Source organism: Oncorhynchus nerka, linkage group LG27 (assembly GCF_034236695.1).
Source record: "Oncorhynchus nerka isolate Pitt River linkage group LG27, Oner_Uvic_2.0, whole genome shotgun sequence".
NCBI lineage: Eukaryota > Metazoa > Chordata > Actinopteri > Salmoniformes > Salmonidae > Oncorhynchus > Oncorhynchus nerka.
Window position 1 is genome coordinate 1510413 of NC_088422.1, and position 26594 is coordinate 1537006.

General features: G+C 45.7%; 1 protein-coding gene across 1 annotated transcript in view; it reads left to right on the plus strand.

Annotated features, from left to right (window-relative positions):
* Window positions 1-26594, plus strand: part of LOC115126198 (transducin-like enhancer protein 4) — a 171301-nt gene that overhangs the window by 44787 nt on the left and 99920 nt on the right. The window contains exons 6-8 of the mRNA XM_065011315.1: window positions 11319-11381; window positions 17654-17728; window positions 21068-21314. Coding sequence (XP_064867387.1) covers window positions 11319-11381; window positions 17654-17728; window positions 21068-21314 — 385 coding nt within the window. The remainder of the gene's footprint in view (window positions 1-11318; window positions 11382-17653; window positions 17729-21067; window positions 21315-26594) is intronic.

Here is a 26594-nt window from a genome sequence, read left to right on the forward strand (position 1 = left end):
TCAACAAATTGGATGCAGTCTATCACAGTGCAATCCGTTTTGTCACCAAAGCCCCATATACTACCCACCATTGCGACCTGTACGCTCTCGTTGGTTGGCCCTCGCTTCATACTCGTCGCCAAACCCACTGGCTCCATGTCATCTACAAGACCCTGCGAGGTAAAGTCCCCCCTTATCTCACCTCGCTGGTCACCATAGCATCTCCCACCTGTAGCACACGCTCCAGCAGGTATATCTCTCTAGTCACCCCCAAAACCAATTCTTTCTTTGGCCGCCTCTCCTTCCAGTTCTCTGCTGCCAATGACTGGAACGAACTACAAAAATCTCTGAAACTGGAAACACTTATCTCCCTCACTAGCTTTAAGCACCAACTGTCAGAGAAGCTCACAGATTACTGCACCTGTACATAGCCCACCTATAATTTAGCCCAAACAACTATCTCTTTCCCTACTGTATTTAATTAATTAATTAATTTTGATCCTTTGCACCCCATTATTTTTATTTCTACTTTGCACATTCTTCCATTGCAAATCTACCATTCCAGTGTTTTACTTGCTATATTGTATTTACTTTGCCACCATGGCCTTTTTTGCCTTTACCTCCCTTATCTCTCCTCATTTGCTCACATCGTATATAGACTTGTTTATACTGTATTATTGACTGTATGTTTGTTTTACTCCATGTGTAACTCTGTGTCGTTGTATGTGTCGAACTGCTTTGCTTTATCTTGGACAGGTTGCAATTGTAAATGAGAACTTGTTCTCAACTTGCCTACCTGGTTAAATAACAGTGAAATAAAAATAAAAATAAATAAAACTAGCTTTAAGCACCAGCTGTCAGAGCAGCTCACAGATCACTGCACCTGTACTTAGCCCATCTGTGCTCAGCCCATCTATCTACGTACCTCATCCCCATACTGGTATTTATATATTTATTTATTTTGCTCCTTTGCACCCCAGTATCTCTACCTGCTGTGACGTGTAAATGAGTGAAGAGGTGTGAAGTCAGGCGCAGAGAGCAAAGGATGTGGGAAAAACAACACGCTTTAATGTCCTGGAAACATAACATGTACAAAAGTGGAAACACAAATGAACAGAAATATAAACGTCCTGGATGCAAACAAAATACACTCAAACAAAGAAACAGGAAACAAGCCCGCACGAAACACAAATGAACAGAAATATAACCCTATCCTAACAACCAAACAAAGAAACAGGAGAACAAGCCCGCATGCCAACAAAGACTATACACCAAACAACCAAACAAGAAACAGGAGAACAAGCCCGCACGAAACAGAAGCGGGCTGAACAGACTATATATAACCCTATCCTAACAACCAAACAAGAAACAGGAGAACAAGCCCGCACGAAACAGAAGCGGGCTGAACAGACTATATATAACCCTATCCTAACAACCAAACAAGAAACAGGAGAACAAGCCCGCACCAGAAGCGGGCTGAACAGACTATATATAACCCTATCCTAACAACCAAACAAGAAACAGAGAACAAGCCCGCACGAAACAGAAGCTGAACAGCTATATATAACCCTATCCTAACAACCAAACAAGAAACAGGAGAACAAGCCCGCACGAAACAGAAGCGGGCTGAACAGACTATATATAACCCTATCCTAACAACCAAACAAGAAACAGGAGAACAAGCCCGCACGAAACAGAAGTCACCCCTATCCTAACAACCAAACAAGAAACAGGAGAACAAGCCCGCATAGAAGCGGGCTGAACAGACTATATAACCCTATCCTAACAACCAAACAAGAAACAGGTGATACCAATTAGACAGAACTAAACCACAGAACAACGGATCAGCGATAGCTAGTCCTGACGAACGCAGCTCCGCAGCGCGCCGACGCCGGCCTCGGGGACGACCCGGGGGCCGAGGCGCTGGGCGATCCGGACGGAGGCGATGGAATTCACTCAACATAGATGGGTCTAGAATATCCCTCACCGGGACCCAGCACCTCTCCTCCGGACCGTACCAAATTATAAGCACTCCTGAGATCCAGTTTAGTGAAGAACTGCGCTCCGTGAAATGATTCCACTGCTGTAGCAATGAGAGGTAGTGGGTAACTAAAACCCACTGTGATGGAATTTAGACCTCTATAATCAATACACGGACGTAACCCACCATATTTTTTCTTCACAAAAAAGAAACTCGAAGAGACAGGTGACATGGAGGGCTGAATGTACCCCTGTCCCAGAGCCTCGGTGATATAAGTTTCCATAGCCACCTTCTCCTCCTGGGACAAAGGATACACATGACTCCTGGGGAGTGCAGCGTTACCCTGGAGATTTATCACGCAATCCCCCTGCCTATGGGGTGGTAATTGGGTCGCTTTCTTTTTACTGAAAACGATAGCCAAATCGTCATACTCAGCTGGAATGCGCACGGTGGAAACCTGGTCTGGACTCTCCACCGTTGTCGCACCGATGGAAACCCCTACACACCTGCCTGAACACTCATCAGACCACCCCTGTAGAGTTCCCTGTTTCCACGAAATCGTAGGATTATGAATAGCTAGCCAGGAATCCCCAGAACAACTGGAAATGCAGGTGAATCGATAAGGAACAAACTAATTCGCTCCTTGTGATTCCCCTGCGTAATCATCTCCAATGAAATTGTGGCTTTCTTTACCAGCCCTGACCCTAATGGTCGACTATCTAAAGAGTGCACGGGAAAAGGGGGGTCTACTTTTACTAACGGAATCCTCAACCTCTGAGCGAGTCCGCGATCTATAAAGTTTCCAGCTGCGCCTGAATCTACCAGTGCCTTATGCTGGAGAGAAGGAGAATAATTAAGGAAACAAATTAATAGGAACATGTGACCAACAGGAAACTCTGGGAGAGTGTGGTGCTTACTCACCTGGGGTGACCGATGAGTGTTCTGCCTGCCCTCACGATTCCCAGATGAATTCCTCCAGCACCGACCAGACGTGTGCCCTCTCCGGCCACAACTGGTACAGGAGGAGCTTCCTCCTCCGATCTCCCTTGACGCAGTCCCTCCTAGCTCCATCGGGATAGGGGCAGGATGATCAGGAGGTAGAACTGACAGGACCCTTTCGGAACGTCCACGAGCAGCTAGCAGATGGTCCAACCGGATCGACAGGTCTATCAGTCCATCCAGGCTAAGCGTAGTATCCCGACAGGCCAGCTCCCTATGGACGTCCTCTCTCAGGCTACACCTGTAATGGTCTATCAGGGCCCTGTCGTTCCAGCCTGCTCCCGCAGCCAAGGTCCGGAACTCCAGCGCGAAGTCCTGCGCGCTCTTCGTCCCCTGTCTAAGATGGAACAATCTCTCACCCGCCGCTCGACCTTCTGGAGGGTGATCGAACACGGCCCTGAAACGGTGGATGAACTCCGGGTAGTTGTCCTTCGCTGAGTCGGGCCCGTTCCAAACCGCATTAGCCCACTCCAGGGCTCTACCGGTCAGGCAGGTGATGAGGACCCCTACTCTCTCCTCCTCCGAGGGGGCCGGCCGAACGGTGGCCAGGTAGAGGTCTAATTGCAGCAGGAATCCCTGGCACCCCGTCGCTGCTCCATCGTAATTCCTCGGAGGCGTCATGTGCAGAGCGCTGGAACTGGATCCAGATGGGGGAGATGGTAGAGTTGCTGGTAGGAGGGTCGGTGGGGTAGTAGTAGGGAAACCATTCCTCTCCCAACGATCCATCCTCTCCATCATCTGATCCATCGCTGATCCTAGGCGATGGAGGATGGACGTGTGATGTTGAACTTGCTCTTCCATAGTGGGAAGAGGAGTGGTCGCTGCTCCTGCTGACTCCATAGAAGGTGCGGGCTTCTGTGACGTGTAAATGAGTGAAGAGGTGTGGAGTCAGGCGCAGAGAGCAAAGGATGTGGGAAAAACAACACGCTTTAATGTCCTGGAAACATAACATGTACAAAAGTGGAAACACAAATGAACAGAAATATAAACGGACAGCGTGAAACCCAAATGCAAACAAAATACACTCAAACAAAGAAACAGGAGAACAAGCCCGAAACAGAAGCGGGCTGAACAGATATATATAACCTATCCTAAACAGAAGCCCGCACGGGCTGAACAGACTATATATAACCCTAACCTAACAACCAAACAAGAAACAGAAGCGGGCTGAACAGACCCCCTATCCTAACAACCAAACAGAAACGGGCTGAACAGACTAAACAGAAGCGGGCTGAACCTATATCCTAAACAACCAAACAAGAAACAGGAGAACAAGCCCGCACGAAACAGAAACGGGCTGAACAGACTATATATAACCCTATCCTAACAACCAAACAAAGAAACAGGAGAACAAGCCCGCACGAAACAGAAGCGGGCTGAACAGACTATATATAACCCTATCCTAACAACCAAACAAGAAACAGGAGAACAAGCCCGCACGAAACAGAAGCGGGCTGAACAGAAATATAACCCTATCCTAACAACCAAACAAGAAACAGGGAACAAGCTGAACAGACTGAACAGACTATATAACCCTATCCTAACAACCAAACAAGAAACAGGTGCTACCAATTAGACAGAACTAAACGAACACAGAACAACGGATCAGCGATAGCTAGTAGACCGGCGACGACGACCGCCGAGCGCCACCCGAACAAGAAGGGGAGTCACCTTCGGTAATATTCGTGACACCTGCACATTCATCTTCTGCCGATCTAGCATTCCAGTGTTTAATTGCTATATTGTAATTACTTCACCACCATGGCCTATTTATTTCCTTAATTTACCCCATTTGCACTCTCTGTATATAGACCTTTTGTTTTCTTTTGTTCTACTGTATTATTGACTGTGTGTTTTGTTTATTCCATGTGTAACTCTGTGTTGTTGTATGTGTCAAATTGCTACGCTTTATCTTGGCCAGGTCGCAGTTGCAAATGAGAACTTTTCTCAACTAGCCTACCTGGTTAAATAAAGGTGAAATAAATAAATAAATAAAAATAATAAATTCCAACATGCAACGTAAAAAGATTTCATAACTTTGTTCTTTACCTTCAAAATGAGACAAACACTCACAATCCAACAAGAGTAAAATATTAAAATATTAAAATATGATTTTTCAATTAATTTAAACTCTTCTTATGCAATTGTGATTTGTTTATCATTTAAGAAAGCATTTGTGTCATGCCACTTGGGTGGATGTAGTGTGAGGATGGTGGAGTTCTTGTGCTCATCTTACCATGACCCTCGGCCTATCACATGTGAGCATCCATGACCCTCGGCCTATCACATGTGAGCATCCATGACCCTCGGCCTATCACATGTGAGCATAGTAGACTCAGCATTTGTTTAATGTCACTCATTTGGTTGGTGGGGGCTGGGCCAGTTGCTCCTCTCACAGCCTGTGCATAGCTCTGCCTGCTGGGCTGTGGCTCCTCCAAGTGTGGGTCTGCAGTGGGGCGCAGGGGGGTGGGAGGCCTCATTTGGGTGGCTCTGAAGCTGGGCTGGGGTGTTGTGGTGATCCCGGAGGGGTAGAGATTGCTCCGCTGTTCCTGCGTGGAGATGTCGGACTGAGAGTCTTGACAAGGACTGTCCTTGAGAGTCTATCTGGACTGTCATAGAGACTGGGATGGGGACTGTCTCCCTGTACAGGTGAACATGGTCATAGAGACGGTCCAGATCGAGGGTGGGATGGTGGGCCAGGTGAACATGGTCATAGAGACGGTCCAGATCGAGGGTGGGGTGGTGGGGACTGTCTCCCTGTACAGGTGAACATGGTCATAGAGACGGTCCAGATCGAGGGTGGGGTGGTGGGGACTGTCTCCCTGTACAGGTGAACATGGTCATAGAGACGGTCCAGATCGAGGGTGGGGTGGTGGGGACTGTCTCCCTGTACAGGTGAACATGGTCATAGAGACGGTCCAGATGGACAGGTCCAGGGTGGGATGGTGGGGACTGTCTCCCTGTACAGGGGAACATGGTCATAGAGACGGTCCAGATGGACCGGTCGAGGGTGGGATGGGGGGCCAGGTGAACATGGTCATAGAGACAGTCCAGATGGACCGGTCGAGGGTGGGATGGGGGGCCAGGTGAACATGGTCATAGAGACGGTCCAGATGGACCGGTCGAGGGTGGGATGGGGGGCCAGGTGAACATGGTCATAGAGACAGTCCAGATGGACCGGTCGAGGGTGGGATGGGGGGCCAGGTGAACATTGGGTCACAGGGCTCAGTCCTGGGAGAGGCTGGCGTTTATTCTTTGGATTGTGGCAGGGTGGAAGTCCTTCCTCTGTAGAATGGTTGACACCACGATTCTTGAGTTAGGGAAGATTGCGGTGGCCTTCTCAATCACTCCCTGTAGTGAAGTCGCCACGCTCTCCCGATGAGCATTGCTTCTGGTGAGTATGATTACGTGGCTTGGCGACCCGAGATGGGCCATATCAAGCAGCTCCATGGCACTTTGCGCTGTTGGGCACCACACCTTTCTCCTTTTGTGTCGAGGGAAAAGTTCCTTCTCCTGAACAAACTTTTGAGTCCATCAGCAGGACAATGTCAGCCAGTGTTTCTTCTGGACTGGAGGGGGCAGAGGGGGAGCTGGTGGGTGTTGGAGCTGGGGTGTGGCTGGTCTGTGCCGGTGCCGCTGTCAGTGGGAGGCTGTTCTGTGGGAGGAGGGGTGCAGGGGAGGAGGAGTGCAGCAGGCAGGGTTGGGGAGGAGGGGTGCAGCAGGCAGGGTTGGGGAGGAGGGGTGCAGCAGGCAGGGCTGGGGAAGCCTGGCTGGTTGAGCTGGTCTCCTCTGCTGTGTGAGGGCAGGTCATTGACTGGTGATCTAACTGCTCCTGCAGCCTGTCTCAGATCGTAATTACTGTTCTGCCTGTCTTTTTGGAGCTCTCTTACCTCCTTTGTTAGATCAGCCAGCTCTCTCTTGAGTCTGTCCATCTCTTGCTGAACCTCTTTCAGCTGTGTTGCAAGGCTGCTGTCCTGCTCTGTCCTCACCTTGGTTAGGAGCTCCTCTAAGGTGTGGTTGTCTGGTTGCTGTTTACACCTTGGTTAGGAGCTCCTCTAAGGTGTGGTTGTCTGGTTGCTGTTTGCTCACGCTCTCCCTGAGCAGGACCCCCTCTCCTTCCAGTCTGGTGAACTCATCCCTCATGGCAGCCATGGTGGTGAGGAGGACCACCTCCCCCTCCAGTCTGGTGAACTCATCCCTCATGGCAGCCATGGTGGTGAGGAGGACCACCTCCCCCTCCAGTCTGGTGAACTCATCCCTCATGGCAGCCATGGTGGTGAGGAGGACCCCCTCCAGTCTGGTGAACTCATCCCTCATGGCAGCCATGGTGGTGGGGAGGACCACCTCCCCCTCCAGTCTGGTGAACTCATCCCTCATGGCAGCCATGGTGGTGAGGAGGACCCCCTCCAGTCTGGTGAACTCATCCCTCATGGCAGCCATGGTGGTGAGGAGGACCACCTCCCCCTCCAGTCTGGTGAACTCATCCCTCATGGCAGCCATGGTGGTGAGGAGGACCACCTCCCCTCCAGTCTGGTGAACTCATCCCTCATGGCAGCCATGGTGGTGAGGAGGACCACCTCCAGTCTGGTGAACTCATCCCTCATGGCAGCCATGGTGGTGAGGAGGACCACCTCCCCCTCCAGTCTGGTGAACTCATCCGTCATGGCAGCCATGGTGGTGAGGAGGGCCACCTCCAGTCTGGTGAACTCATCCCTCATGGCAGCCATGGTGGTGAGGAGGACCACCTCCCCCTCCAGTCTGGTGAACTCATCCCTCATGGCAGCCATGGTGGTGAGGAGGACCACCTCCCCCTCCAGTCTGGTGAACTCATCCCTCATGGCAGCCATGGTGGTGAGGAGGGCCACCTCCCCCTCCAGTCTGGTGAACTCATCCCTCATGGCAGCCATGAGGGATGGGGATAGTAGGGGTGAGGGTGGTGCTGGATGTGCCTTTTTGGGTGGGGATAGTAGGGGTGAGGGTGGTGCTGTTGGAATTTGTCTTGTGGGAGGGCATGTCACTGGTGGTTTCCTTCTCTCTCTCTGCTCTCTCCTTAATGGTCTGAAAGTCTGTTTCAAACAGCCTAATGTTACCTTGCACCATGACTGTCCCAGTCTTGTAGAGGTTGATTGTTATCATGGTACTGTCAGGGTCATCTGTCTCTTTGATTTTCACCCATTACAGATTCCCTCTGTCTTTATGGATGGGTAGTGAGAGCAGACTGCTGAGCGCCAGGCATTTGGCTAGTCAGTGGGAAAGATGAGATTTTCACCCATTACAGATTCCCTCTGTCTTTATGGATGGGTAGTGAGAGCAGACTGCTGAGCGCCAGGCATTTGGCTGGTCAGTGAGGAAGATGAGATTTTCACCCATTACAGATTCCCTCTGTCTTTATGGATGGGTAGTGAGAGCAGACTGCTGAGCGCCAGGCATTTGGCTGGTCAGTGAGGAAGATGAGATTTTCACCCATTACAGATTCCCTCTGTCTTTATGGCTGGGTAGTGAGAGCAGACTGCTGAGCGCCAGGCATTTGGCTGGTCAGTGGGAAAGATGACATTTTCTCACGTCACTGTTTTTTTGTAGAGGTCTGCAAAAAGGGTTTCTGGCCTCCCCTTTAGTAGTTTCTGTTTAAAAGCTTTCCTCGTTGTGTCATTTTTGGCCTCTTTGGGGTAGAGAACGGATTCAGCGCTGAGGATGAGTGGGGACATGGTGCCTGTGGGCTCTGCTACTACTGCCGCGCTGTTCTGCGGCCCCGTTGCCATGGCAACCGGTTTGTTCGTCTACTGCTGTTGCTAGCTAGCTCTAATTTAGTCAAAAAAAAAAACAGCAAAAAGAGTGACAAATCTTTACACAAAAAACAGAAGATATGTTTAGAGTCCGTGCTCCTTTCTGGTTGACTCACTCAGTTTGGTCGTTTGATGTAGTTGTATTAACTCCCCTTGCTAGGTTTGTTCTAGCTCCTTTCTTCTGGCTAGCTTGTTAGCCTGCTGGTCTTTGTTGTGTAGGTAGCTAGAGTCAAAACGTCTTAACTTGAGGCGCAAAGTTAACTTTTAATTCGATTCTGAATGATCTTCACTTCTTGTCTGGAATGCTTTTTTTTTTATCTCATTCTTAAAACAAATAAATATATCAGGAGCTCATCTCTGACTCTCTCTCTGATCATATACATATTTTTACCTTTATTTAACTAGGCAAGTCAGTTAAGAACAAATTCTTATTTTCAATGATGGCCTAGGAACAGTGGTTTAACTGCCTGTTCAGGGGCAGAATGACAGATTTGTACCTTGTCAGCTCGGGGATATAAACTTGCAACCTTTCGGTTACTAGTCCAAAGCTCTAACCACTAGGCTACCCTGCCACCCCATATCTATATCATATTATGTCTGTATACAGTTTTGTAATGATGTGCAAATAGTTAAAGTACAAAAGGGAAAATAAATAAGCATAAATATGGGTTGTATTTACAATGGTGTTTGTTCTTCACTGGTTAACCTTTTTTTTGTGACCTGGCAACAGGTCACATCTTGCTGCTGTGTTGGCACACTGTGGAATTTCACCCAGTAGAGTTTATCAAAATCGGGTTTGTTTTATAATTCTTTGTGGATCTGTGTAATCAGAGGGAAATGTGTGTCTCTAATATGGTCATACACTGGGCAGGAGGTTAGGAAGTGCAGCTCAGTTTCCACCTCATGTTGTGGGCAGTGTGCACATAGCCTGTCTTCTCTTGAGAGCCAGGTCTGACTACGGCGACCTTTCTCAATAGCAAGGCTATGCTCACTGAGTCTGTACGTAGTCAAAGCTTTCCTTTAAAATTCTTTCCAATGTGTCAAGTAATTATCTTTTTGTTTTCTAATGTTGGGTCTAATTGTGTTGCTGTCCTGGGGCTCTGTGGGGTGTGTTTGTGTTTGTGAACAGAGCCCCAGGACCAGCTTGCTTAGGGGACTCTTCTCCAGGTTCATCTCTCTGTAGGTGATGGCTTTGTTATGGAGGTTTGGGAAACGCTTCTGATAATTAGCAGGCAGTGGGTTCTATAACTGGTTCAAGTATTTTTTGCCAGAACCTAATTGTATGTCAAACTTTATGTTTCTTTTGATGGCGTTGAAGGCCGTTCTTGCCTTGTCTCTCAGATCGTTCATAGCTTTGTGGAAGTTACCTGTGGTGTTGATGTTTAGGCTGATGGTGTATAGTTTTGTGTGCTCAAGGGCAACTGTGTCTAGATGGAATTTGTATTTGTGGTCCTGGCAACTGGACCTTTAATGGAACACTATTATTTTTGTCTTACTGAGATTTACTGTCAGGGCCCAGGTCTGGCAGAATCTGTGCAGTAGATTTAGGTGCTGCTGTGGGCACTCATTGTTTGGTGACAGAAGCACCAGATCATCTGAAAACAGTAGACATTTGACTTCAGATTCTAGTAGGGTGAGGCTGGGCGCTGCAGATATATATGTTGAAGAGGGTGGGGCTCAAGCTGCATCCCTGTCTCACCCCACGGCCCTCTGGAAATATATATATAATTTTTTTTGCCAACATGGATTCATATTGTCAGATTCCCCAACACCACTTTCCATCAATTTGTATAGCTGACCCTCATGCCAAATTGAATGAAAAGCTTTTTTGTTGTTGATATCAACAAAGTATGAGAAGACTTTGCCTTTGTTTTGGTTTGTTTCTTTTTCATTTAGGGTTGTTTCTCGCTCTCTGTCTCTCCCTCTCTCGTTATCTGTCTCTCTCTCTCAATTCAATTTAAGGGCTTTATTGGCATGGGAAACATATGTTTACATTGCCAAAGCAAGTGAAATAGATAATAAACAAAAGTGAAATAAACAGAAAAAATTACATTCACAAAAGTTCTAAAAGAATAAAGACATTTCAAATGTCATATTATGTATATATACATTGTTTTAATGATGTGCAAATAGTTAAAGTACGAAAGGGAAAATAATCAACATAAATATAGGTTGTATTTACAATACTTTATAATGTTCTTTTCTTGTGGCAACAGGTCACAAATCTTGCTGCTGTGATTGCACACTGGTATTTCACCCAATAGATATTGGATTTGTTTTCTCTCTCTCTCTCTCTCTCTCTCTCTCTCTCTCTCTCTCTCTCTCTGTGTCTTACTGTCTCGCCCTCTGTCTCTGTCTCTGTCTCTCTCTGTCTCTCTCTCTCTCTCTCTCTCTCTCACTCTCTCTCTCTCTCTGTGTCTCTCTCTCTCTCTCTCTCTCTCTCTTACTGTCTCGCCCTCTCTCTGCCTCTCTCTGTCTCTCTCTCTCTGTGTCTCTCTCTCTCTCTCTCTCTCTCTCTCTCTCTCTCTCTCTCTGTCTCTCCCTCCCTCTGTCTCTCCTGTGTCTATCTCCCTCAGGCGGAGATGGTGAAGCGACTGAATGCTATCTGTGCCCAAGTCATCCCGTTCCTTTCACTAGAGGTTAGTGTAACACTGATCTCCAGTTAGCCTCCTGTTCTCTCAGACGTTCAGAAAACTGGCTTCTGATCCAAAGGGTTGAGGAGAAGGAGAGGGAGAGAGAGGTAAATGTTTTGTTTATTTCACTTTTGTTCATTATCTATTTCACTTGCTTTGGAAATGTAAAAATATGTTTCCCCATGCCAATAAAGCCCATTGAATGGAAGAGAGAGAGAGCCCTGCAGTGCCAAGAGCTAAGCAAATAAAAGAGTCCCCTCATCCAGCTGGTCCTGGGACTGAGTTCACTAACCTGTTCTACTAACACACTGAAGCCTCAGTCCCCTCATCCAGCTGGTCCTGAGTTCACTAACCTGTTCTACTAACACACTGAAGCCTCAGTCCCCTCATCCAGCTGGTCCTGGGGCTGAGTTCACAAGCCTGTTCTACTAGAACACTGAAGCCTCAGGACCAGAACATCCAATCAATCAGGATAAACCAAATTACAACACAGTCAAAACAAAACTACATTGCTTATTGGGAAACACAATCACAAGCACAAAGCAAAATGCACTGCTATCAGGCCCTAAATCAACAGTACACTGTGGCTAACTATTTGACCATGGTTACTGATCAAAACCTTAGAAAAACCTTGACAAAGTACAGGCTCAGTGAGCACAGCCTTGCTATTGAGAAGGGTAGACACAGGAAAACCTGGCTCCCTGTAGAGGAAAGGCTGTGCAACTACTGCACAACAGCAGAACCTGAGGCGAAGCTGCATTTCCTGACAATGTAAAAAATATCAAACAATTAGAGAGTGTAATTTCCCCAAATTTGAAATCCAAATAGTTAAATTATGTTTTTAGCCTTGATTATTGTTGTTACTGATTGTCCTGTTGACAATATTGATTATTATTATTATTTTAATTGTGTTAAATTTGTAAACTTAATCTCCAGAGTAAGCTTTGGAAATATGTACATTGTTACAAAGCTAATTTAATTGAATTGAGAAGGAGATGGAGAGGGCTTTATCTCTCCCGGGGTGTTGTATTTCCTGTCACAACTACATTACCCACAATCCTCTGGGCCCACGCCACTCTGGGGTTATTAAAGCATTATGCAGGAAGCTGCCTGTTTCATCCCTGCTCTGGAGGAAGTGAAAGAGTCTCTGCTAGGTGGGAGTAAAGGCAAGGTGGGGTGGAGCAGCACGCTGGGAGTAACGGCAAGGTGGGGTGGAGCAGCACGCTGGCTCCAAACCTCTTCTCAGATAACACACTTGGATTAGAAATTGATTAGCTGGATAATGGGATGGATTAACTGAGATTAGGGATCAGGGACGACTGCAGTCAGACTGATTTGCATAATATTTACTTCTCCATCTCCATCTGTATACATATTCATATACTACAATGTCTCTCTCTATCAATCTATATCTCCATCTCTATCTCTCTATCTATCTCTACATCTATTTTTCTCTCCATCTCCATCTGTATCTCAATTCAATTCAAGGGCTTTATTGGCATGGGAAACGTGTTAACATTGCCAAAGCAAGTGAGGTAGATAATATACAAAAGTGAAATAAACAATACAAATAAACAGTAAACATTTAACATACAGAAGTTCCAAAAGAATAAAGACATTACAAATGTCATATTACGTAAATATACAGTGTTACAACGATGTACAAATGGTTAAGGCTACACAAGGGAAAATAAATAAGCATAAATATGGGTTGTATTTACAATGGTGTTTGGTCTTCACTGGTTGCCCTTTTCTTGTGGCAACAGGTCACAAATCTTGCTGCTGCATTGGCACACTGTGGAATTTCACCCAGTAGATATCAAAATTGGATTTGTTTTCAAATTCTTTGTTGATCTGTGTAATCTGAATGAAAAATGTATCTCTAATATGGTCATACATTGGGCAGGAGGTTAGGAAATGCAGCTCAGTTTCCAACTCATTTTGTGGGCAGTGCGCACATAGCCTGTCTTCTCTTGAGAGCCATGTCTGCCTATGGCAGCCTTTCTCAATAGCAAGGCTATGCTCACTGAGTCTGTACATAGTCAAAGCTGTCCTAAAGTTTGGGTCAGTCACAGTGGTCAGGTATTCTGCCACTGTGTACTCTCTGTTTAGGGCCAAATAGCATTTGAGTTTGCTCTGTTTTTTTGTTAATTCTTTCCAATGTGTCAAGTAATTATCTTTTTGTTTTCTCATGATTTGGTTGGGTCTAATCGTGTTCCTGTCCTGGGGCTCTGTGGGGTGTGTTTGTGTTTGTGAACAGAGCCCCAGGACCAGCTTGCTTAGGGGACTCTTCTCCAGGTGAATTTCTCTGTAGGTCATGGCTTTGTTATGGAAGGTTTGGAAATCGCTTCCTTTTAGGTGGTTGTAGAATTTAACGGCTCTTTTCTGGATTTTGATAATTAGTGGGTATCGGCCTAATTCTGCTCTGCATGCATTATTTGGTGTTCTATGTTGTACACAGAGGGTATTTTTGCAGAATTCTGCATGCAGAGTCTCAATTTGGTGTTTGTCCCATTTTGTGAAATCTTGGTTGGTGAGCAGACCCCAGACCTCACAACCATACAGGGCAATGTGCTCTATGACTGATTCAAGTATTTTTAGCCAGATCCTAATTGGTATGTTGAATTCTATGTCCTTTTTGATGGCATAGAATGCCCTTCTTGTCTTAGAATGCCCTTCTTGTCTCTCAGATCGTTCACAGCTTTGTGGAAGTTACCTGTGGCGCTGATGTTTAGGCCAAGGTATGTGTAGTTTTTTGTGTGCTCTAGGGCAACGGTGTCTAGATGGAATTTGTATTTGTGGTCCTGGCGACTGGACCTTTTTTGGAACACCATTATTTTGGTCTTACTAAGATGTACTGTCAGGGCCCAGGTCTGACAGAATCTGTGCAGAATATCTAGGTGCTGCTGTAGGCCCTCCTTGGTTGGTGACAGAAGCACCAGATCATCAGCAAACAGTAGACATTTGACTTCAGATTCTAGTAGGGTGAGGCCGGGTGCTGCAGACCTTTCTAGTGCCCGCGCCAAATCGTTGGTATATATGTTGAAGAGGGTTGGGCTTAAGGTGCATCCCTGTCTCACCCCACAGCCCTGTGGGAAGAAATGTGTGTGTTTTTTGCCAATTTTAACTGCACACTTGTTGTTTGTGTACATGGATTTTATAATGTCGTATGATTTACCCCCAACACCACTTTCCATCAATTTGTATAGCAGACCCTCATGCCAAATTGAGTCTAAGGCTTTTTTGAAATCAACAAAGCATGAGAAGACTTTGACTTTGTTTTGGTTTGTTTGGTTGTCAATCAGGGTGTGCAGGGTGAATACATGGTCTGTTGTACGGTAATTTGGTAAAAAGCCAATTTGCTCAGTACATTGTTTTCATTGAGGAAATGTACGAGTCTGCTGTTAATGATAATGCAGAGGATTTTCCCATGGTTGCTGTTGATGCATATCCCACAGTAGTTATTGGAGTCACATTTATATCCGGTTTTGTGTATTGGGGTTCAGTCAGTCCTTTGTTCCAAATATTGGGGAAAATGCCAGAGCAAAGGATGATGGATGATGTTGAAGAGTTTTATTATAGTCAATTGGAATTTGTTGTCTATATATTTGATCATTTCATTAAGGATACCATCAACACCACATGCCTTTTTGGGTTGGAGGGTTTGTATTTTGTCCTGTAGCTCATTCAAGGTAATTGGAGAATCCAGTGGGTTCTGGTCGTCTTTAATAGTTGATTCTAAGATTTGTATTTGATCATGTATATGTGTTTGCTGTTTGTTCTTTGTTATGGAGCCAAAAAGATTGGAGAAGTGGTTTACCCAGACATCTCCGTTTTGGATAGATAATTCTTCGTGTTGTTGTTTGTTTAGTGTTTTCCAATTTTCCCAGAAGTGGTTAGAGTCTATGGATTCTTCAATTACATTGAGCTGATTTCTAACGTGCTGTTCCCTCTTTTTCCGTAGTGTATTTCTGTATTGTTTTAGTGATTCACAATAGCGTAGACTCAGCTTTTCCGAGTCTCTAGGTTTTTGGGTTGACAGGTTTCTCAATTTCTTTCTTAGATTTTTGCATTCTTCATCAAACCATTTGTCATTGTTGTTCATTTTCTTCGGTTTTCTACTTGAGATTTGTAGATTTTATAGGGAAGCTGAGAGGTCAAATATACTGTTAAGATATTCTACTGCCAAGTCTACACCTTCACTATTACAGTGGAAAGTTTTACCCAGAAAGTTGTCCTTAAGGGATTGAATTTGTTGTTGCCTAATAGTTTTTTGGTAGGTTTCCAAACTGCATTCCTTCCATCTATAGCATTTCTTAATTTCACTCAGTTCCTTTGGTTTTGATGCCTCATGATTGAGTATTGCTCTGTTCAAGTAGACTGTGATTTTGCTGTGGTCTGATACAGGTGTTAGTGGGCTGACTGTGAACGCTCTGAGAGACTCTGGGTTGAGGTCAGTGATAAACTAGACTTCAGTACTACTGCCAAGGGATGAGCTATAGGTGTACCTACCAAAGGAGTCCCCTCGAAGCCAACCATTGACTATGTACATACCCAGCGTGCGACACCATCTGTCTCTATCACCATCTGTCTCTATCTCCATCTGTCTCTTTATCCCCCTGTCTCTACCTCCCCCTGTCTCTACCTCCCCCTGTCTCTATCTCCCTCTGTCTCTATCTCCATCTGTCTCTATCTCCCTGTATCTCAATCTGCCTTTCTATCTCACCGCCGTCTCTAACTCCCTCTGTCCCTGTGTCTCTGTCTCCCTCTGTCTCTGTCTCCCCCTGTATCTGTCTCCCTCTGTCTCCGTCTCCCTCTGTCTCCCTGTGTCTCTGTCTCTGCCTCCCGCTGTCTCTGTCTCGCTCTGTCTCCTTGTGTCTCCCTGTGTCTCTGTCTCCGTCACCCTCTGACACTGTCTCCCCCTGTCTCCGTCTCCCTCTGTCGCCCTCTGTCTCCCTGTGTCTCTGTCTCTCTCTCCCTCTGTCTCCCTGTGTCTCTGTCTCTGTCTCCCCCTGTCTCCGTCTCCCTCTGCCTCCGTCTCCCTCTGTATCTCTCGCCCTCTGTCTCCATCTCCCTCTGTCTCCCTCTGTCTCTGTCTCCCCCTGTCTCTGTCTCCCTCTGTCTCTGTCTCCCCATGTCTCTGTCTCCCTCTGTCTCTGTCTCGCTCTGTCTCTGTCTCCCTCTGTCACCCTGTATCTCTGTTTCCCTGTGTCTCTGTCTCCCTCGGTCTCTGTCTCCGTCTCCCTCTGTCTCCCTGTGTCTCTGTTTCTGTCTCCTTCTGTCTCTCTGTTTCCCTCGGTCTCCGTCTCCCTCTGTCTCTCTGTCTCCCTCGGTCTCCGTCTCCCTCTGTCTCTCTGTCTCCCTCTGTCTCCGTCTCCCTCTGTGTCTCTGTCTCCCTCGGTCTCTGTCTCCGTCTCCCTCTGTCTTTCCCTGTGTCTCTGTCTCCCTCGGTCTCTGTCTCCGTCTCCCTCTGTCTCCCTGTGTCTCCGTCTCCCTCTGTCTCCCTGTGTCTCCCTCTGTGTCTCTGTCTCCCTCGGTCTCTGTCTCCGTCTCCCTCTGTCTTTCCCTGTGTCTCTGTCTCCCTCGGTCTCTGTCTCTGTCTCCCTCTGTCTCCCTGTGTCTCCGTCTCCCTCTGTCTCTCTGTCTCCCTCGGTCTCTGTCTCCGTCTCCCTCTGTCTTTCCCTGTGTCTCTGTCTCCCTCGGTCTCTGTCTCCATCTCCCTCTGTCTCCCTGTGTCTCCGTCTCCCTCTGTCTCTCTGTCTCCCTCGGTCTCTGTCTCCCTCTGTCTCCCTGTGTCTCCGTCTCCCTCTGTCTCTCTGTCTCCCTCGGTCTCTGTCTCCGTCTCCCTCTGTCTTTCCCTGTGTCTCTGTCTCCGTCTCCCTCTGTCTCCGTCTCCCTCTGTCTCCCTATTTCTCCGTCTCCCTCTGTCTCCGTCTCCCTCTGTCGCCCTCTGTCTCCGTCTCCCTCTGTCTCTCTGTCTCCCTCTGTCTCCGTCTCCCTCTGTCTCTCTGTCTCCCTCGGTCTCTGTCTCCGTCTCCCTCTGTCTTTCCCTGTGTCTCTGCTCCGTCTCCCTCTGTCTCTCTCCCTGTGTCTCTGTCTCTCTCCCTCTGTCTCCGTCTCCCTCTGTCTCTCCCTGTGTCTCTGTCTCTCTCCCTCTGTCTCCGTCTCCCTCTGTCTCTCCCTGTGTCTCTGTCTCTCTCCCTCTGTCTCCGTCTCCCTCTGTCTCTCCCTGTGTCTCTGTCTCCAACTCTCAATGTCTGTATTTCTGCGTGTATCAGCACCAGCAGCAGGTGGTCCAGGCGGTGGAAAGAGCAAAACAGGTCACCATGGCTGAACTAAACTCTATCATCGGGGTATGTCTACACACACACACACACACACACACACACACACACACACACACACACACACACACACACACACACACACACACACACACACACACACTTGTTTGTTTTACTAACCTTGTGGGGACCAAACTATTGATTCCCATTCAAAACCTTAATGGCAACCTTACCACCAAACCCATAACCCTAATTGTTACCACTAAGCAATGTCCCCACTTGTACAAATGTTCCTTGTTTTACTACGAAACAGTATTATATATGGAGCTGTAGGTTACATACACTACATGACTAAAAGTATGTGGACACCTGCTAGTCGAACATCTCATTCCAAAATCCTGGACATTAATATGGAGTTGGTCCCCCTTTGCTGCTATAACAGCCTCCACTCTTCTGGGAAGGCATTAATATGGAGTTGGACCCCCCCTTTGCTGCTATAACAGCCTCCACTCTTCTGGGAAGGCATTAATATGGAGTTGGACCCCCCCTTTGCTGCTATAACAGCCTCCACTCTTCTGGGAAGGCTTTAATATGGAGTTGGACCCCCCCTTTGCTGCTATAACAGCCTCCACTCTTCTGGGAAGGCTTTAATATTGAGTTGGACCCCCCCTTTGCTGCTATAACAGCCTCCACTCTTCTGGGAAGGCTTTCCACTAGATATTGGAACATTGCTGCTATAACAGCCTCCTCTCATCTGGGAAGGCTTTCCACTAGATGTTGGAACATTGCTGCTATAACAGCCTCCTCTCATCTGGGAAGGCTTTCCACTAGATATTGGAACATTGCTGCTATAACAGCCTCCACTCTTCTGGGAGGCTTTCCACTAGATATTGGAACATTGCTGCTATAACAGCCTCCACTCTTCTGGGAGGCTTTCCACTAGATATTGGAACATTGCTGCTATAACAGCCTCCACTCTTCTGGGAAGGCTTTCCACTAGATGTTGGAACATTGCTGCTATAACAGCCTCCACTCTTCTGGCAAGGCTTTCCACTAGATGTTGGAACATTGCTGCTATAACAGCCTCCACTCTTCTGGGAAGGCTTTCCACTAGATATTGGAACATTGCTGCTATAACAACCTCCTCTCTTCTGGGAAGGCTTTCCACTAGATGTTGGAACATTGCTGCTATAACAGCCTCCACTCTTCTGGGAAGGCTTTCCACTAGATGTTGGAACATTGCTGCTATAACAGCCTCCACTCTTCTGGGAAGGCTTTCCACTAGATGTTGGAACATTGCTGCTATAACAGCCTCCACTCTTCTGGGAAGGCTTTCCACTAGATATTGGAACATTGCTGCTATAACAGCCTCCTCTCTTCTGGGAAGGCTTTCCACTAGATATTGGAACATTGCTGCTATAACAGCCTCCACTATTCTGGGAAGGCTTTCCACTAGATGTTGGAACATTGCTGCTATAACAGCCTCCACTCTTCTGGGAAGGCTTTCCACTAGATATTGGAACATTGCTGCTATAACAGCCTCCTCTCTTCTGCTTTCTCCATTGCTCTTCTGGGAAGGCTTTCCACTAGATGTTGGAACATTGCTGCTATAACAGCCTCCACTCTTCTGGGAAGGCTTTCCACTAGATGTTGGAACATTGCTGCTATAACTTTCCAGCCTCCCTCCACTCTTCTGGGAAGGCTTTCCACTAGATGTTGGAACATTGCTGCTATAACAGCCTCCACTCTTCTGGGAAGGCTTTCCACTAGATGTTGGAACATTGCTGCTATAACAGCCTCCACTCTTCTGGGAAGGCTTTCCACTAGATGTTGGAACATTGCTGCTATAACAGCCTCCACTCTTCTGGGAAGGCTTTCCACTAGATGTTGGAACATTGCTGCTATAACAGCCTCCTCTCTTCTGGGAAGGCTTTCCACTAGATGTTGGAACATTGCTGCTATAACAGCCTCCACTCTTCTGGGAAGGCTTTCCACTAGATGTTGGAACATTGCTGCTATAACAGGGAAGGCTTTCCACTAGATGTTGGAACCTCCACTCTTCTGGGAAGGCTTTCCACTAGATGTTGGAACATTGCTGCTATAACAGCCTCCTCTCTTCTGGGAAGGCTTTCCACTAGATGTTGGAACATTGCTGCTATAACAGTTGGAAGCACAGAATCATCTAGAATGTCATTGTATGCTGTAGCGTTAAGATTTCCCTTCACTGGAACCAAAGGGCCTGAACCATGAAAAACAGCCCCAGACCATCATTACTCCTCCACCAAACTTTACAGTTGGCACTATGTAGAGTGTCTCACTCTCTCAGTGTCTCTCTCTCTCTGAGTGTCTCTCTCTCTCTCAGTGTCTCTCTCTGAGTTCCTCTCTCTCTCTTAGTGTCTCTCTCTGAGTGTCTATATATCTCTCTTAGTGTCTCTCTCTTAGTGTTTCTCTCTCTCTCTCTCTCTCTCTCTCTCTCTCTCTCTCTCTCTCTCTCTCTCTCAGTGTCTCTCTCTCAGTGTCTCTCTCTCTCTCTGAGTGTCTCTCTCTCAGTGTCTCTCTCTCTCTCTTAGTGTCTCTCTCGCTCTCTCTCTCTCTCTCTCTCTGTCTCTCTCTCTCTCAGTGTCTCTCTCTCAGTGTCTCTCTCTCTCTCTTAGTGTATCTCTCTTAGTCTCTCTCTCTCTCTCTCTCTCTCTCTCTCTCTGAGTGTCTCTCTCCCTTAGTGTCTCTCTCTGAGTGTCTCTCTCTCTCTTAGTGTCTCCCTCTCTTAGTGTCTCCCTCCCTCTCTTTCTTTCTTTCTTTCTTTCTTTCTTTCTTTCTTTCTTTCACTCTCTCTCTCTCTCTCTCTCTCTCTCTCTCTCTCAGTGTCTCTCTCTCAGTCTCAGTCTCTCTCTCTCTCTCTCTCTCTCTCTCTCTCTCCCTCTCTCTCTCTCTCTCTCTCTCTCTCTGAGTGTCTCTCTCTCAGTTTGTCTCTCTCTTAGTGTCTCTCTCTCTCTTTGTGCCTCTCTCTATCTTAGTGTCTCTATCTCTCTCTCTCTCTCTCTCTCTCTCTCTCTCTCTCTCTCTCTCTCGCTCAGTGTCTCTCTCAGTGTCTCTCTCAGTGTCTCTCTCTCTCTCTCTCTCTCTCTCAGTGTCTATCTCTCTCTCTCTCTCTCTTAGTGTCTCCCTCTCTTTCTCTCTCCCTCTCTGTCTCTCTTTCTTTCTCTCTGTCTCGCTTTTTTTCTCTCTCTCTCTCTCTCTCTCTCTCTCTCTCTCTCTCTCTCTCTCTCTCTCTCTCTCAGTGTCTCTCGCTCTCTGAGTGTCTCTCTCTCTCTCTGAGTCTCTCTCTCTCTCTCTCTTAGTGTCTCTCTCTCTCTCTATCTGTCTGTGTCTATTGTAGAGTGGTAATGACAATGGTGTGTGTGTATTCAGCAGCAGCAGCTCCATGCCCAGCACCTGTGTCATGGCCCTGCCCTCCCGGTGCCCCTCATGACCCAACCTTCTGGGCTCCAACCCCCTCAACCACCCCTACCCACCGCGGGCAGTGCCAGCCTCCTGGCCCTCTCCTCTGCCCCCCTACCCACCGCAGGCAGCAGCAGCCTCCTGGCCCTCTCCTCCGCCCTCGCTGCCCATCAGCTGCCCCTAAAGGAGGACAAACTCAAGGACAACACCGACAGAGGTAAACACTGAAACTCTACTAGGGGTTACACAAAATAATCCTCTTTCCATTCATTTATTGTGTTTTTGTGTTTTTGTTTACAGGGACAGTTTTCAGTAGTACTCTCTAATACAGTCAGGTGGTCTATAACAGTTTTCAGTAGTACTCTCTAATACAGTCAGGTGGTCTATAACAGTTTTCAGTAGTACTCTCTAATACAGTCAGGTGGTCTATAACAGGTTTCAGTAGTACTCTCTAATACAGTCAGGTGGTCTATAACAGGTTTCAGTAGTACTCTCTAATACAGTCAGGTGGTCTATAACAGGTTTCAGTAGTACTCTCTAATACAGCCAGGTGGTCTATAACAGGTTTCAGTAGTACTCTCTAATACAGTCAGGTGGTCTATAACAGGTTTCAGTAGTACTCTCTAATACAGCCAGGTGGTCTATAACAGGTTTCAGTAGTACTCTCTAATACAGTCAGGTGGTCTATAACAGGTTTCAGTAGTACTCTCTAATACAGTCAGGTGGTCTATAACAGGTTTCAGTAGTACTCTCTAATACAGTCAGGTGGTCTATAACAGGTTTCAGTAGTACTCTCTAATACAGTCAGGTGGTCTATAACAGGTTTCTAGTCAGTCTATAACGGGTTTCACTCTCTAATACAGTCAGGTGGTCTATAACAGGTTTCAGTAGTACTCTCTAATACAGTCAGGTGGTCTATAACAGGTTTCAGTAGTACTCTCTAATACAGTCAGGTGGTCTATAACAGGTTTCAGTAGTACTCTCTAATACAGTCAGGTGGTCTATAACAGGTTTCAGTAGTACTCTCTAATACAGTCAGGTGGTCTATAACAGGTTTCAGTAGTACTCTCTAATACAGTCAGGTGGTCTATAACAGGTTTCAGTAGTACTCTCTAATACAGTCAGGTGGTCTATAACAGGTTTCAGTAGTACTCTCTAATACAGTCAGGTGGTCTATAACAGGTTTCAGTAGTACTCTCTAATACAGTCAGGTGGTCTATAACAGGTTTCAGTAGTACTCTCTAATACAGTCAGGTGGTCTATAACAGGTTTCAGTAGTACTCTCTAATACAGTCAGGTGGTCTATAACAGGTTTCAGTAGTACTCTCTAATACAGTCAGGTGGTCTATAACAGGTTTCAGTAGTACTCTCTAATACAGTCAGGTGGTCTATAACAGGTTTCAGTAGTACTCTCTAATACAGCCTAGGTGGTCTATAACAGGTTTCAGTTTCAGTACTCTCTAATACAGTCAGGTGGTCTATAACAGGTTTCAGTAGTACTCTCTAATACAGTCAGGTGGTCTATAACAGGTTTCAGTAGTACTCTCTAATAGTCAGTCAGGTGGTCTATAAGCCAGGTTTCAGTTTCAGTAGTACTCTCTAATACAGTCAGGTGGTCTATAACAGGTTTCAGTAGTACTCTCTAATACAGTCAGGTGGTCTATAACAGGTTTCAGTAGTACTCTCTAATACAGTCAGGTGGTCTATAACAGGTTTCAGGTTTCAGTACTCTCTAATACAGTCAGGTGGTCTATAACAGGTTTCAGTAGTACTCTCTAATACAGTCAGGTGGTCTATAACAGGTTTCAGTAGTACTCTCTAATACAGTCAGGTGGTCTATAACAGGTTTCAGTAGTACTCTCTAATACAGTCAGGTGGTCTATAACAGGTTTCAGTAGTACTCTCTAATACAGTCAGGTGGTCTATAACAGGTTTCAGTAGTACTCTTTCTAATACAGTCAGGTGGTCTATAACAGGTTTCAGTAGTACTCTCTAATACAGTCAGGTGGTCTATAACAGGTTTCAGTAGTACTCTCTAATACAGTCAGGTGGTCTATAACAGGTTTCAGTAGTACTCTCTAATACAGCCAGGTGGTCTATAACAGGTTTCAGTAGTACTCTCTAATACAGTCAGGTGGTCTATAACAGGTTTCAGTAGTACTCTCTAATACAGTCAGGTGGTCTATAACAGGTTTCAGTAGTACTCTCTAATACAGCCAGGTGGTCTATAACAGGTTTCAGTAGTACTCTCTAATACAGTCAGGTGGTCTCTAATACAGTCAGGTTTAGTTTCAGTACTCTCTAATACAGTCAGGTGGTCTATAACAGGTTTCAGTAGTACTCTCTAATACAGTCAGGTGGTCTATAACAGGTTTCAGTAGTACTCTCTAATACAGTCAGGTGGTCTATAACAGGTTTCAGTAGTACTCTCTAATACAGTCAGGTGGTCTATAACAGGTTTCAGTAGTACTCTCTAATACAGTCAGGTGGTCTATAACAGGTTTCAGTAGTACTCTCTAATACAGTCAGGTGGTCTATAACAGGTTTCAGTAGTACTCTCTAATACAGTCAGGTGGTCTATAACAGGTTTCAGTAGTACTCTCTAATACAGTCAGGTGGTCTATAACAGGTTTCAGTAGTACTCTCTAATACAGTCAGGTGGTCTATAACAGGTTTCAGTAGTACTCTCTAATACAGTCAGGTGGTCTATAACAGGTTTCAGTAGTACTCTCTAATACAGTCAGGTGGTCTATAACAGGTTTCAGTAGTACTCTCTAATACAGTCAGGTGGTCTATAACAGGTTTCAGTAGTACTCTCTAATACAGTTTCAGTAGTACTCTCTAGGTGGTCTATAACAGGTTTCAGTAGTACTCTCTAATACAGTCAGGTGGTCTATAACAGGTTTCAGTAGTACTCTCTAATACAGTCAGGTGGTCTATAACAGGTTTCAGTAGTACTCTCTAATACAGTCAGGTGGTCTATAACAGGTTTCAGTAGTACTCTCTAATACAGTCAGGTGGTCTATAACAGGTTTCAGTAGTACTCTCTAATACAGTCAGGTGGTCTATAACAGGTTTCAGTAGTACTCTCTAATACAGTCAGGTGGTCTATAACAGGTTTCAGTAGTACTCTCTAATACAGTCAGGTGGTCTATAACAGGTTTCAGTAGTACTCTCTAATACAGTCAGGTGGTCTATAACAGGTTTCAGTAGTACTAATACAGTCAGGTGGTCTATAACAGGTTTCAGTAGTACTCTCTAATACAGTCAGGTGGTCTATAACAGGTTTCAGTTTCAGTACTCTCTAATACAGTCAGGTGGTCTATAACAGGTTTCAGTAGTACTCTCTAATACAGTCAGGTGGTCTATAACAGGTTTCAGTAGTACTCTCTAATACAGTCAGGTGGTCTATAACAGGTTTCAGTAGTACTCTCTAATACAGTCAGGTGGTCTATAACAGGTTTCAGTAGTACTCTCTAATACAGTCAGGTGGTCTATAACAGGTTTCAGTAGTACTCTCTAATACAGTCAGGTGGTCTATAACAGGTTTCAGTAGTACTCTCTAATACAGTCAGGTGGTCTATAACAGGTTTCAGTAGTACTCTCTAATACAGTCAGGTGGTCTATAACAGGTTTCAGTAGTACTCTCTAATACAGTCAGGTGGTCTATAACAGGTTTCAGTAGTACTCTCTAATACAGTCAGGTGGTCTATAACAGGTTTCAGTAGTACTCTCTAATACAGTCAGGTGGTCTATAACAGGTTTCAGTAGTACTCTCTAATACAGTCAGGTGGTCTATAACAGGTTTCAGTAGTATAACTTTCTCTAATACAGTCAGGTGGTCTATAACAGGTTTCAGGTCTATACAGTCAGGTTCTATAACAGGTTTCAGTAGTACTCTCTAATACAGTCAGGTGGTCTATAACAGGTTTCAGTAGTACTCTCTAATACAGTCAGGTGGTCTATAACAGGTTTCAGTAGTACTCTCTAATACAGTCAGGTGGTCTATAACAGGTTTCAGTAGTACTCTCTAATACAGTCAGGTGGTCTATAACAGGTTTCAGTAGTACTCTCTAATACAGTCAGGTGGTCTATAACAGGTTTCAGTAGTACTCTCTAATACAGTCAGGTGGTCTATAACAGGTTTCAGTAGTACTCTCTAATACAGTCAGGTGGTCTATAACAGGTTTCAGTAGTACTCTCTAATACAGTCAGGTGGTCTATAACAGGTTTCAGTAGTACTCTCTAATACAGTCAGGTGGTCTATAACAGGTCTATAACAGGTTTTTCAGTAGTACTCTCTAATACAGTCAGGTGGTCTATAACAGGTTTCAGTAGTACTCTCTAATACAGTCAGGTGGTCTATAACAGGTTTCAGTAGTACTCTCTAATACAGTCAGGTGGTCTATAACAGGTTTCAGTAGTACTCTCTAATACAGTCAGGTGGTCTATAACAGGTTTCAGTAGTACTCTCTAATACAGTCAGGTGGTCTATAACAGGTTTCAGTAGTACTCTCTAATACAGTCAGGTGGTCTATAACAGGTTTCAGTAGTACTCTCTAATACAGTCAGGTGGTCTATAACAGGTTTCAGTAGTACTCTCTAATACAGTCAGGTGGTCTATAACAGGTTTCAGTAGTACTCTCTAATACAGTCAGGTGGTCTATAACAGGTTTCAGTTTCAGTGGTCTATAACAGTTTCACTCTCTAATACAGTCAGGTGGTCTATAACAGGTTTCAGTAGTACTCTCTAATACAGTCAGGTGGTCTATAACAGGTTTCAGTAGTACTCTCTAATACAGTCAGGTGGTCTATAACAGGTTTCAGTAGTACTCTCTAATACAGTCAGGTGGTCTATAACAGGTTTCAGTAGTACTCTCTAATACAGTCAGGTGGTCTATAACAGGTTTCAGTAGTACTCTCTAATACAGTCAGGTGGTCTATAACAGGTTTCAGTAGTACTCTCTAATACAGTCAGGTGGTCTATAACAGGTTTCAGTAGTACTCTCTAATACAGTAATAACAGGTTTCCTCTCTAGGTGGTCTATAACAGGTTTCAGTAGTACTCTCTAATACAGTCAGGTGGTCTATAACAGGTTTCAGTAGTACTCTCTAATACAGTCAGGTGGTCTATAACAGGTTTCAGTAGTACTCTCTAATACAGTCAGGTGGTCTATAACAGGTTTCAGTAGTACTCTCTAATACAGTCAGGTGGTCTATAACAGGTTTCAGTAGTACTCTCTAATACAGTCAGGTGGTCTATAACAGGTTTCAGTAGTACTCTCTAATACAGTCAGGTGGTCTATAACAGGTTTCAGTAGTACTCTCTAATACAGTCAGGTGGTCTATAACAGGTTTCAGTAGTACTCTCTAATACAGTCAGGTGGTCTATAACAGGTTTCAGTAGTACTCTCTAATACAGTCAGGTGGTCTATAACAGGTTTCAGTAGTACTCTCTAATACAGTCAGGTGGTCTATAACAGGTTTCAGTAGTACT